The 13,673-nt window shown below is 41.4% G+C and overlaps 1 protein-coding gene across 1 annotated transcript in view; it reads right to left on the bottom strand.

Moving 5' to 3' along the window:
* Window positions 1-13,673, bottom strand: part of bckdk (branched chain keto acid dehydrogenase kinase) — a 33,379-nt gene that overhangs the window by 16,677 nt on the left and 3,029 nt on the right. The window contains exons 3-6 of the mRNA XM_021617920.3: window positions 9,011-9,121; window positions 2,216-2,263; window positions 230-349; window positions 12-110 (exon numbers count right to left, since the gene is read on the bottom strand). Coding sequence (XP_021473595.1) covers window positions 12-110; window positions 230-349; window positions 2,216-2,263; window positions 9,011-9,121 — 378 coding nt within the window. The remainder of the gene's footprint in view (window positions 1-11; window positions 111-229; window positions 350-2,215; window positions 2,264-9,010; window positions 9,122-13,673) is intronic.

Below are 13,673 nucleotides of genomic sequence, written 5' to 3'. Positions count from 1 at the left end.
GCGAGACATACGTTTTCTTCGTGCAGGGCAAGGTGGTGTGTGGCCAACATCCGGATCCCCAGGCGGGAGGTGAGGGTGGTGTCCAGGAAGTTACGGACCAGGGTCTCATCCTGGAACATAATACACACACTCTTAAGGCCAGGAATACACCATTCTTTAAAACCTACGGTCACATTACAAAACACACAGTTCCAATAACCAAATTAGAACTTCTACATATGGCCATTACCTGAATGTGCCTCCGACACTCCCTGAAGCCTTCGGCCAGCAGAGTTACTACGTCCTTGTGGTCGTCCAGGAGCTGCTGCACCAGCTTACTGTAGCGAGCCTCCATCTCCTGGTCCTTGATCTGACAGACGATGCAGAGTGAAATCAGAACAAATCTGACCATTATCAAAATCAGAGTTGGAATGAATTCCATTCCTATCAGGACAATTTCTCCACTAGAGCAAAATTCACTTACAGAACGGGTTGGAATCAACTGTTAATATACATACACACCCATTAAAAATAACTAAATATACAGTGCATTCGGAAAGTATTCAGACCCCTTCACTTTCTTTTACGTTACAGCCTTATTCTAAAATTATTTGAGGGGGAACACACAATACCCAATAATGACAAAGCAAAAACGGGTCTAGAAATTTTTGCATATGTATGAAAAATAAAACATCACAGTTACATAAGTATTCAGACCCTTCACGCAGTACTTTGTTGAAGCATCTTTGGCAACGATTACAGCCTCAAGTCTTCCTGAGTATGACGCTACAAGCTTGGTACACCTGTATTTAGGGAGTTTCTCCCATTCTCTGCATATCCTCTCAAGCTCTGTCAGGTTGGATGGGGAGCATTACTGCACAGCTATTTTCAGGTCTCTCGAAAGATGTTCAATTGGGTTCAAGTCTGGGCTCTGGCTGGACCACTCAAGGACATTCAGAGGCTTGTCCCAAAGCAACTCCTGCGTAGTCTCGGATGTGTACTTAGGGTCATTGTCCTGTTGGAAAGCGAACCTGAGCACTCTGGAGCAGGCTCTGTTTATTTTTGTCTCAATCCTGACTAGTCTGAAAATCATCCACAGAGCATGATGCTGCCACCACCATGCGTCACTGTAAGGATGGTGCCAGGTTTCCTCCAGACATGATCCTTGGCATTCAGGCCAAAGAGTTAAATTTTGGTTTTGTCGGACCAGAGAATCTTGTTTCTCAAGGTCTGAGAGTCTTTAGGTGCCTTTATGCAAACTTTTACTGAGGAGTGGCTTCTATCTGGCCACTCTACCACAAAGGCCTGATTGGTAGAGTGCTGCAGAGATGGCGGTCCTTCTGGAAGGTTCTCCCATCTCCACAGAGGAACTCTGGAGCTCTGTCAGAGTGGTCCCCTCCCTGACCAAGGTCCTTCTCCCCCGATTGCTCAGTTTGGTCAGACGGCCAGCTCTCGGAAGAGTCTTGGTGGTTCCAAACTTCTTCCATTTAAGAATGATGGACGCCACTGTGTTCTTGGGGACCTTCAATCCTGCAGACATTTTCCTTCGACCTCATGGCTTGGTTTTTTTAGGAAAGGGTCTGAATACTTAAGTAAATAAAAACTGCTTAAAAATGTGTGTGTGTGTGTGTATATATATATATATATATATATATATATATACATACATATACACACACACACACACACACACCACACATATCTGCTAAAAAATAAAATAAATAGGACACCTGTTTTCGCTTTCTCAATATGGGGTAGTGTGTGTAGATTGCGGAAGATTTTTTATTTATTTAAACCATTTTAGAATAAGGCTGTAACACAACAAAATTGAGAAAAGGTCTAGTGGTCTGTATACTTTCCGAAGACACTGTAGTCAAGAAGTTGCTATCCTCTGTATACCACGTATTACTTTACTTGGAAAGGGGAAAATCTTGGAAATGACAGTGACTCATGTTTTGTTCAACTTAGTGGTCATTTTATCTCAGCTGTATTTGTTACAAATCTTGCCGTTATAGAATCAAAATATCCATTCAAAATGCTATACTTTTCAGCCAAGCAATGACACTTTCAGACAAACAAATACATTAGTCAGCCTGGAGGAGTTGCATGCATGCCAGTCTGACAGCCTCTCCAGCTCCACAGAAACTGGGACAGAGAAATATGGAAGCCCTGGTGGTCAAGCACTTGAACTTGGCCAACCCAACCCCTCGCTGTGTGGCTGTTTGTGACTACTCACTGCTGGGAAGTCACTCAACACGTGGTAGGCTCGAATGTAGAGCTCATGCTGCAGGAGAGGGAAATAGACAAGGGGTGTTGGTTAGAATTTCCCCCCCTCCCAAGCCCCCATAAGTGGGCCTCAACACATCCCATGGTGTCCTGGCCTACAGTCCAAGAACAGAAAGGATGTTTAAGAGGATATAGCCTAGTCTTCCAATATGTCTCAAATGCACAACTGCTTAAATCCTGACTAGTTCAAATTTAAAAAATGTAGTCACATGCGCCGAAAACAACAGATGTAGACCTAACAATATAATGCTTACTTACGAGCCCCTAACCAACGATACAGTTAAGAATAAGTGATAAAAGTAACAAGTAATTAAAGAGCACAGTGAAATAATAGCGAGACTGTATACAGGGGGTAACGATACAGAGTCAATGTGCGGAGGCATCGGTTATTTGAGGTAGTATGTACATGTAGGTAGAGTTATTAAAGGGACTATGCATAGATGACAACAGAAAGTAGCAGTGGTGAAAAGAGTGGGTGAAGGGGGGCCCTGCAAATATTCTGGGTAGCTATTTGACTAGATGTTCAGGAGTCTTAAGGCTTGGGGGTAGAAGCTGTTTAGATGCCTCGGTACCACTTGCCATGCAGTAAGAGAGAACAGTCTATGACTAGGGTGGCTGGAGTCTGACAAGTTGTTTGAGTGAATGGATAATATTACCACATATTTTAAAAAATATATATGTATTAAAAAAAACAATGTACAGTCATTTGTGAATCACTGGTTATGAGTTGTTGGTAAGGGTGTCGAAACTACTAATATGAAATTCCCCACACAATTGTTTGCTATTCTTATTTATTAGTTGGAAGGAGAATATTCTGAGACAATACATGCTTCTTTACGACACATTCCAGGCACCATTTCATTACACAAAAGCACCTTGGTGCTGTGGGAGAAAAATCTAGGTAAAAGTTCATCCATTTTAAAGACGCTTAGATGAGGTAAATAGGCCATGGGAAGGGAGGAGAGGACAGAGGGAGGAGTAGAAAAAGCTTAACACTGCACATGGCAGCTAGAGAACAAAGGAAAACCTCTAATGTCACAGATGGCCCATCAACTCTAGCTCTATAGAATAACTTTTAGTTCTCAAGCCGAAACTTTGTATGCTGATAGACTAATGACTTAATTTAATTGATTACAGTTCCATAGGCATAGAGTGAGGGGCCATTGTTTGTTACATAATAAAGAGTTGGTGATTTACCCAATAATTTACTGGGAGTATATATATATATATATATATATATATATATATATATATATATATATATATATATATATATATATATATATATATATATATATATATATATAAACACCATGGGACCACGCAGCCGTCACACTGCTCAGGAGGGAGCCATGTTCTGTCTCCTAGAGATTAACGCTCTTTGGTGCTAAAAGTGCAAATCAATCCCTGAATAACAGCAAAGGACCTTGTGAAAATACTGGAGGAAACAGGTATGAAATTATCTATATCCACGGTAAAACGAGTCCTATATTGACATAACCTGAAAGGCCGCTCAGCAAGGAAGAAGACACTGCTCCAAAAACCGCCATTAAAAAGCCACACTATGGTTTATAACTGCACATAGGGACAAAGATGGTACTTTTTGGAGAAATGTCCTCTGGTCTGATGACAAAAATAGAACTGTTTGGCCATAATGACCATCGTTATGTTTGGAGGAAAAAGGGGGAGGCTTGCAAGCCAAAGAACACCATCCCAAGCGTGAAGCACGGGATGGCAGCATCATGTTGTGGGGGTGCTTTGCTGCAGGAGGGACTGGTGCACTTCACAAAATAGATGGCATCATGAGACAGGAAAATTAAGTGGATATATTGAAGAAACATCTCAAGACATCAGTCAGGAAGTTAAAGCTTGGTCGCAAATGACCCCAAGCATACTTCCAAAGTTGTGGCTAAATGGCTTAAGGACAACAAAGTCAAGGTAATGGAGTGACCATCACAAAGCCCTGACCTCAATCCTATAGAGAATGTGGGCAGAACTGAAAAAGCATGTGCGATCAAGGAGGCCTACAAACCTGACTCAGTTACACCAGCTGTCAGGAGGAATGGGCCAAAATTCACCCAACTTATTGTGGGAAGCTACCCAAAACGTTGGACCCAAGTTAACAATATAAAGGCAATACACTCAATTAGTATTTGGTAGCATGTAAACTTCTGACCCACTGGGAATGTGATGAAAGAAATAATTCTCTACTATTATTCTGACATTTCACATTCTTAAATTAAAGTGGTGATACTAACTGAACTAAGACAGGGAATTTTTACTTGGATTAAATGTCAGGAATTGTGAAAAGCGGAGTTTAAATGTATTTGACTAAGGTGTATGTGAACTTATGACTTCAACTAATATATATCTATATATACACACACACAGTGTGTAACTATTTTTATAGCTTATTTGCCATTAGTCAGCACCTCTACATATAACAATTTTCTCTGGCGCATGTTTTATTATTAAGAAGCCCATCTCACAAAATATAGGAAGCTAAGAGATGCACCTTAGCAAATAAATGCTAGCAGGGTTTTATGTAGAGCTGGGAAAATAAACCAAAAATGAGCAACACGGACCGGACCATACATTTCAGGCATTTTGCTAATATCGTTCATTACGATAAGTAGCCTAAACTAGAAAATGTGAAGTTTGAGATGAAATAGTTTGCCAATATAGGTGATTGTTAATGGGACAATTGATGGCTACAACCATCAAACAAGTAGCAGTAGTTTAAAGGATAGTAACAAAAACTGTGGTGCACATTAGTGTTACAACTGTAAATAAACTCAGAAAAAAAAAGAAACAGCCCTTTTTCAGGACCCTGTCTTCCAAAGATAATTCGTAAAAATCAAAATAACTTCAAAGATCTTCATTGTAAAAGGGTTTAAACACTGTTTCCCATGCTTGTTCAATGAACCATAAACAATTAATGAACATGCACCTGTGGAATGGTCGTTAAGACACTAACAACTTACAGACAGTAGGCAATTAAGGTCACAGTTATGAAAACTTAGGACACTAAAGAAGCCTTTCTACTGACTTTGAAAAACACCAAAAGAAAGATGCCCAGGATCCCTGCTCATCTGCGTGAACGTGCCTTAGGCATGCTGCAAGGAGGCATGAGGACTGCAGATGTGGCCAGGGAAATAAATTGTAATGTCGGTACTGTGAGACACCTAAGACAGCGCTACAGGGAGACAGGACAGACAGCTTATCATTCTCACAGTGGCAGACCACGTTTAACACCTGCACATGATCGGTACAGCCGAACATCACACCTACGGGACAGGTACAGGATGGCAACAACAACTGCCCGAGTTACACCAGGAACGTACAATCCCTCCATCTGTGCTCAGACTGTCCGCAATAGGCTGGACTGAGGGCCAGTAGGAGTGTTGTAAGGCAGGTCCTCACCAGACATCACCAGCAACAGCGTTGCCTATGGGCACAAACCCACCGTCGCTGGACCAGACAAGAGTGGCAAAAAGTGCTCTTCACTGACGAGTTGCGGTTTTGTCTCACCAGGGGTGATGGTCGGATTCGCGTTTATTTTTGAAGGAATGAGCGTTACACCGAGGCCTGTACTCTGGAGCAGGATCGATTTGGAGGTGGAGGGTCTGTCATGGTCTGGGGCGGTGTGTCACAGCATCATCGGACTGAGCTTGTTGTCATTGCAGGCAATCTCGTCGCTGTGCGTTACAGGGAAGACATCCTGACATGACCCTCCAGCATGACAATGCCACCAGCCATACTGCTCGTTCTGTGCGTGATTTCCTGCAAGACAGGAATGTCAGTGTTCTGCCATGGCCAGTGAAGAGCCCGGATCTCAATCCCATCAAGCACGTCTGGGAACTGTGGGATCGTAGGGTGAGAGCTAGGGCCATTCCCCCCAAGAAATGTCTGGGAATTTGCAGGTACCAATGTGGAAGAGTGGGGTAACATCTCACAGCAAGAACTGGCAAATCTGGTGCAGTCCATGAGGAGGAGATGCACTGCAGTACTTAACCTGTTAGAGCTCTAGGGGCGCTATTTCATTTTTGGATAAAAAACGTTCGCGTTTTAAGCGCGATATTTTGTCACGAAAAGATGCTCGACTATGCATATTATTGACAGCTCTGGAAAGAAAACACTCTGAAGTTTCAGAATCTGCAAAGATTTTGTCTGTAAGTGCCCCAGAACTCATTCTACAGGCGAAACCAAGATGATGCATCACCCAGGAATTAGCAGAATTTCTGAAGCTCTGTTTTCCATTCTCTCCTTATATGGCTGTGATTGCGCAACGAATGAGCCTACACTTTCTGTCGTTCGCCCAAGGTCTTAGCAGCATTGTGACGTATTTGTAGGCATATCATTGGAAGATTGACCATAAGAGACTACATTTTCCAAGTGTCCGCCTGGTGTCCTGCGTCGAATTCGGTGCGCAATTGCCAGCTGCTTCTACTTTACCATTTGATTCAGGGGAGAAAGCATGTGTCCAAGAACGATGTATCAATGAAGAGATATGTGAAAAACACCTTGATGATTGATTCTAAACAACGTTTGCCATGTTTTCAGTCGATATTATGGAGTTAATTTGGAAAAAAGTTGGCGTTTTGAGGACTGAATTTTCGGATTTTTTTTGGTAGCCAAATGTGATGTATAAAACGGAGCTATTTCTAATACACAAGGAATCTTTTTGGAAAAACTGAGCATCTGCTATCTAACTGAGAGTATCCTCATTGAAAACATCAGAAGTTCTTCAAAGGTAAATGATTTTATTTGAAGGCTTTTATGTTTTTGTTAATGTTGCGTGCTGGATGCTAACGCTAATGCTAACGCTAAATGCTAACGCGAAATGCTAACGCTAGCTAGCTACTTTTACACAAATGATTGTTTTCCTATGGTTGAGAAGCATATTTTGAAAATCTGAAATGACAGTGTTGTTTACAAAAGGCTAAGCTTGAGAGATGGCATATTTATTTCATTTCATTTGCGATTTTCATAAATAGTTAACGTTGTGTTATGCTAATGAGCTTGCTGATAGATTTACACAATCCTGGATACAGGGGTTTTTTCATAGCTAAACGTGACGCAGAAAACGGAGCGATTTGTCCTAAACAAATAATCTTTCAGGAAAAACTGAACATTTGCTATCTGAGAGTCTCCTCATTGAAAACATCTGAAGTTCTTCAAAGGTAAATGATTTTATTTGAATGCTTTTCTGTTTTTTTGTGTAAATGTTGCCAGCTGAATGCTAATGCTAAATGCTACGTTAGCCATCAATACTGTTACACAAATGCTTGTTTTGCAATGGTTGAGAAGCATATTTTGAAAATCTGAGATGACAGTGTTGTTAACAAAAGGCTAAGCTTGAGAGCTAGCATATTTATTTCATTTCATTTGCGATTTTCATGAATAGTTAACGTTGCGTTATGGTAATGAGCTTGAGTCTGTATTCACGATCCCAGATCCGGGATGGGGAGATCAGAAAGGTTAATGCAGCTGGTGGACACACCAGATACTGACTGTTACTTTTGATTCAGGGACACATTATTACATTTCTGTTAGTCACATGTCTGTGAAACTTGTTAAGTTTGTCTCAGTTGTTGAATCTTATGTTCATACAAATATTTACACATGTTAAGTTTGCTGAAAATAAACAGTTGACAGTGAGAGGATGTTTCTTTATTTGCTGAGTTAGAAAATTAAGTTTATCGCATCAATTCTATCAATTTATTGAGATATGGATTTTTGTACACGTCTCCCAGCTCTAGTGTTTTGTAACAAGTGCATTCTCAATGAATGACTGTCAAAAGTCAGTCTACACCGAGTATACCAAACATTAGGGACACCTTCCTAATATTGAGTTGCACCCCCTTTGCCCTCAGAACAGCCTCAATGTGTCAGGCATGGCCTCGACAAGGTGTCGAATGCATTCCAAAGGAGTGGTGGCCCATGTTGACGCCAATGCTTCCCACAGTTGTGTCAAGTTGGCTGGATGTCCTTTGGGTGTTGGACCATTCTTGATACACATGGTAAACTTGAGCGTGAAAAAAACAGCAGTGTTGCAGTTCTTGACACTCAAACCGGTGTTTTCAAAGGCACTTCAATCTTTTGTCTTGCCAATTCACACTGCATGGCACACACATAAATCCATGTCTCAACTGTCTCAATTTGCTCAAGGCTTAAAAATCATTCTTAAACCTTTCTCCTCCCCTTCATCTACACTGATTGAGTGGATTTAACAAGTGACATCAATGAGGGATCACCTGGGTTTTTTAAATTGTACCTTTATTTAACTAGGCAAGTCAGTTAAGAACAAATTCTTATTTTCAATGACAGCCTAGGAACAGTGGGTTAACTGCCTTGTTCAGGGGCAGAATGAAAGATTTGTACCTTGTCAGCTCGGGGATTTGAACTTGCAACCTTTGGTTACTAGTCTAACACTCTAACCACTAGGCTACGCTGCCAGGTTCACCTGGTCAGTCTCATGGAAAGTGAAGTTCTATTTTTAATGTGTGGTATACTCAGTGTATTTTGATCGGCACATTGGCACTGACTCAATGCTGTTTCTGGCGCCCTCCTGTCCCATACATGTCCAATGATTGGAATGAGGCTTGTCCTGAAAGTTTGGCAAATCGCAAAGGAGCGTTACTACACCAGAAAGGTAAACCAGACATGTTGACAAAGAGAGAAGCACCTCAACATCAAGAGGGAGAAAGGGAGAGAAAAAATAAATAAAACAGAAGGAACTCACAACTTGCAGGATGGTGGGGTTGCAGCCAATGATGAAGGGCAGGCTGCGGAAGCCCTTGATACGGTGAGCAATCCGTACAGGCAACTCCTTGTGCAAGTACTTGGCACTGCTCTACAGACACAGGATGATAGGGTGAGACACATACACAACGTGGACAATACAGTGCAAGGCAAAGTGATCTCAATGACTAGGCTAATAAAGGAATCGCCTTAAATTTTGAACTTCACTACCAGTCAAACCGGTTTTACACCAGAGAAAAATCAGACATCTTCAGATATGACTCAGGTTATTTAGAGTAGTATAGTCTTATCTAGAGGTTGACCGAATAATCGGAATGGGCGTTTAATTAGGACCAATTTCAAGTTTTCCTAACTATGGTAATCGGCATTTTTGGATGCCGATTATGACCAATTATATTGCACTCCAAGAGGAAACTGCGTTGCAGGCTGACCATCTGTTACTCGAGTGCAAGCAGCAAGAAGTCATGGTAAATTACCAGCTAGCACTAAACATATATTTTTTTTTAAACAATCTTAACAATCACTAGTTAACTATACATGGTTGATATTACTAGCTTGTTGTGCGTTGCATATAATCAATGCGGTGCAATATTTACACTTAGGGTTGCCCCCAGTTAGATAAAATACGAACGGTTCCATATTTCACTGAAAGAATAAACGTTTTGTTTTCGAAATTATAGTTTCCGGATTTGACCATATAAATGACCCAAGGCTGGTATTTCTGTGTGTTATTATGTTATAATTAAGTCTATGATTAGATATAGCAGTCTGAGCGGCGGTATGCAGCAGGTCTGAGCGGCGGTATGCAGCAGCAGGCTCGTAAGCATTCATTCAAACTACACTTTCCTCCATTTGCCAGCAGCACAGCGCTGTTTATGACTTCAAGCCTATCAACTCCCGAGATTAGTCTGGCAATACTAAAGTGCCGATAAGAACATCCAATAGTCAAAAGGTATATGAAATACAAATGGTGGAGAGAGAAATCGTTTTATAATTCCTATGACCTAAAACTTCTTACCTGGGAATATTGAAGACTCATGTTAAAAGGAACCACCAGCTTTCATATGTTCTCATGTTCTTAGAAAGGAACTTAAACGTTAGCTTTTTTTACATGGCACATATTACACTTTTCCTTTCTTCTCCAACACTGTTTTGCATTATTTAAACTAAATTTAACATATTTCATAATTTATTTGGGACTAAATTGATTTTATTTATGTATTATATTAATTTAAAATAAGTGTTCATTGAGTATTGTTGTAATTGTCATTACACACACACACAGTGGGGCAAAAAAGTATTTAGTCAGCCACCAATTGTGCAAGTTCTCCCACTTAAAAAGATGAGGCCTGTAATTTTCATCATAGGTACACTTCAACTATGACAGACAAAATGAGGAAAAAAAATCCAGAAAATCACATTGTAGGATTTTTAATGAATTTATTTGCAAATTATGGTGGAAAATAAGTATTTGGTCACCTACAAACAAGCAAGATCTCTGGCTCTCACAGACCTGTAACTTCTTCTTTAAGAGGCTCCTCTCCTCCACTCGTTACCTGTATTAATGGCACCTGTTTGAACTTGTTATCAGTATAAAAGACACCTATCCACAACATCAAACAGTCACACTCCAAACTCCACTATGGCCAAGACCAAAGAGCTGTCAAAGGACACCAGAAACACAATTGTAGACCTGCACCAGGCTGGGAAGACTGAATCTGCAATAGGTAAGCAGCTTGGTTTGAAGAAATCAACTGTGGGAGCAATTATTAGGAAATGGAAGACATACAAGACCACTGATAATCTCCCTCGATCTGGGGCTCCACGCAAGATCTCACGCCGTGGGGTCAAAATGATCACAAGAACGGTGAGCAAAAATACCAGAACCATACGGGGGGACCTAGTGAATGACCTGCAGAGAGCTGGGACCAAAGTAACAAAGCCTACCATCAGTAACACACTACGCCGCTAGGGACTCAAATCCTGCAGTGCCAGACGTGTCCCCCTGCTTAAGCCAGTACATGTCCAGGCCCGTCTGAAGTTAGCTAGAGAGCATTTGGATGATCCAGAAGAAGATTCTCCAAATGTCATTTGGTCAAATGAAAACAAAATATAACTTTTTGGTAAAAACTCAATTTGTCGTGTTTGGAGGACAAAGAATGCTGAGTTGCATCCAAAGAACACCATACCTACTGTGAAGCATGGGGGTGGAAACATCATGCTTTGGGGCTGTTTTTCTGCAAAGGGACCAGGACGACTGATCCGTGTAAAAAAAAGAATGAATGGGGCCATGTATCGTGAGATTGAGTGAAAACCTCCTTCCATCAGCAAGGGCATTGAAGATGAAACGTGGCTGGGTCTTTCAGCATGACAATGATCCCAAACACACCGCCCGGGCAACGAAGGAGTGGCTTGGTAAGAAGAATTTCAAGGTCCTGGAGTGGCCTAGCCAGTCTCCAGATCTCAACCCCATAGAAAATCTTTGGAGGGAGTTGAAAGTCTGTGTTGCCCAGCAACAGCCCCAAAACACCACTGCTCTAGAGGAGATCTGCATGGAGGAATGGGCCAAAATACCAGCAACAGTGTGTGAAAGTCTTCACCTCTGTCATTGCCAACAAAGGGTATATAACAAAGTATTGAGAGAAACTTTTGTTATTGACCAAATACTTATTTTCCACCATAATTTGCAAATAAATTCATAAAAAATCCTATAAATGTGATTTTCTGGGTTTTTTCTCTCATTTACTCTGTCATAGTTGAAGTGTACCTATGATAAACAATTACAGGCCTCTCTTTTTAAGTGGGAGAACTTGCACAATTGGTGGCTGACTAAATACGTTTTTGCCCCACTGTACATGCATACATACAGTGGAGAGAATAATTATTTGATACACTGCCGATTTTGCAGGTTTTCCTACTTACAAAGCATGTAGAGGTCTGTAATTTTTATCATAGGTACACTTCAACTGTGAGAGACAATCTAAAAATAAAATCCAGAAAATCACATGGTATGATTTTTATGTAATTAATTAGCATTTTATTGCATGACAATTATTTGATACATCAGAAAAGCAGAACTTAATATTTGGTACAGAAACCTTTGTTTGCAATTACAGAGATCATACGTTTCCTGTAGTTCTTGACCAGGTTTGCACACACTGCAGCAGGGATTTTGGCCCACTCCTCCATATAGACCCTCTCCAGATCCTTCAGGTTTCGGGGCTGTCGCTGGGCAATAAGGACTTTCAGCTCCCTACAAAGATTTTCTATTGGGTTCAGGTCTGGAGACTGGCTAGGCCACTCCAGGACCTTGAGATGCTTCTTACGGAGCCACTCCTTAGTTGCCCTGGCTGTGTGTTTCGGGTCGTTGTCATGCTGGAAGACCCAGCCACGACCCATCTTCAATGCTCTTACTGAGGGAAGAAGGTTGTTGGCCAAGATCTTGCGATACATGGCCCCATCCATCTTCCCCTCAATACGGTGCAGTCGTCCTGTCCCCTTTGCAGAAAAGCATCCCAAAGAATGATGTTTCCACCTCCATGCTTCAAGGTTGGCATGGTGTTGTACTCATCCTTCTTCCTCCAAACACGGCAAGTGGAGTTTAGACCAAAAAGCTCTATTTTTGTCTCATCAGACCACATGACCTTCTCCCATTCCTCCTCTGGATCATCCAGATGGTCATTGGCAAACTTCAGACGGGCCTGGACATGCGCTGGCTTCAGCAGGGGGGACCTTGCATGCGCTGCAGGATTTTCATCCATGATGGCGTAGTGTGTTACTAATGGTTTTCTTTGAGACTGTGGTCCCAGCTCTCTTCAGGTGTAGTTCTGGGCTGATCCCCCACCTTCCTCATGATAATTGGTGCCCCACGAGGTGAGATCTTGCATGGAGCCCCAGACCGAGGGTGATTGACCGTCATCTTGAACTTCTTCCATTTTCTAATAATTGTACCAACAGTTGCCTTCTCACCAAGCTGCTTGCCTATTGTCCTGTAGCCCATCCCAGCCTTGTGCAGGTCTACAATTTTATCCCTGATGTCCTTACACAGCTCTCTGGTCTTGGCCGTTGTGGAAAGGTTGGGGTCTGTTTGAGTGTGTGGACAGGTGTCTTTTATACAGGTAACGAGTTCAAACAGGTGCAGTTAATACAGGTAATGAGTGCAGAACAGGAGGGCTTCTTAAAGAAAAACTAACATGTCTGTGAGAGCCAGAATTCTTACTGGTTGGTAGGTGATCAAATACTTATGTCATGCAATAAAATGCAAATTAATTACTTAAAAATCATACAACGTGATTTTCTGGATTTTTGTTTTTTTTAGATTCCGTCTTTCACAGTTGAAGTGTACCTATGATAGAAATGACAGACCTCTACATGCTTTGTAAGTAGGAAAACCTGCAAAATCGGCAGTGTATCAAATACTTGTTCTCCCCACTGTATATAAATAAAATACATTTTAAACAATTTAAAAACGTCCGATTAATCGGCATCAGCTTTTTTGGTCCTCCAATAATTGGTATCGACGTTAAAAAAATCATAATCGCTCGACCTTTAGTCTTATCAAATGATATTTCCAGTGATAGAGAGCTACACGGAAACCTTCTCGCAAGATGACATTCGTAAAGCAGCATACGATAAAAAGACAG

This window comes from Oncorhynchus mykiss, chromosome 10 (assembly GCF_057628025.1).
Source record: "Oncorhynchus mykiss isolate SJ-2025 chromosome 10, ASM5762802v1, whole genome shotgun sequence".
Taxonomy (NCBI): domain Eukaryota; kingdom Metazoa; phylum Chordata; class Actinopteri; order Salmoniformes; family Salmonidae; genus Oncorhynchus; species Oncorhynchus mykiss.
This window is presented reverse-complemented; position numbering and strand designations above follow the sequence as displayed.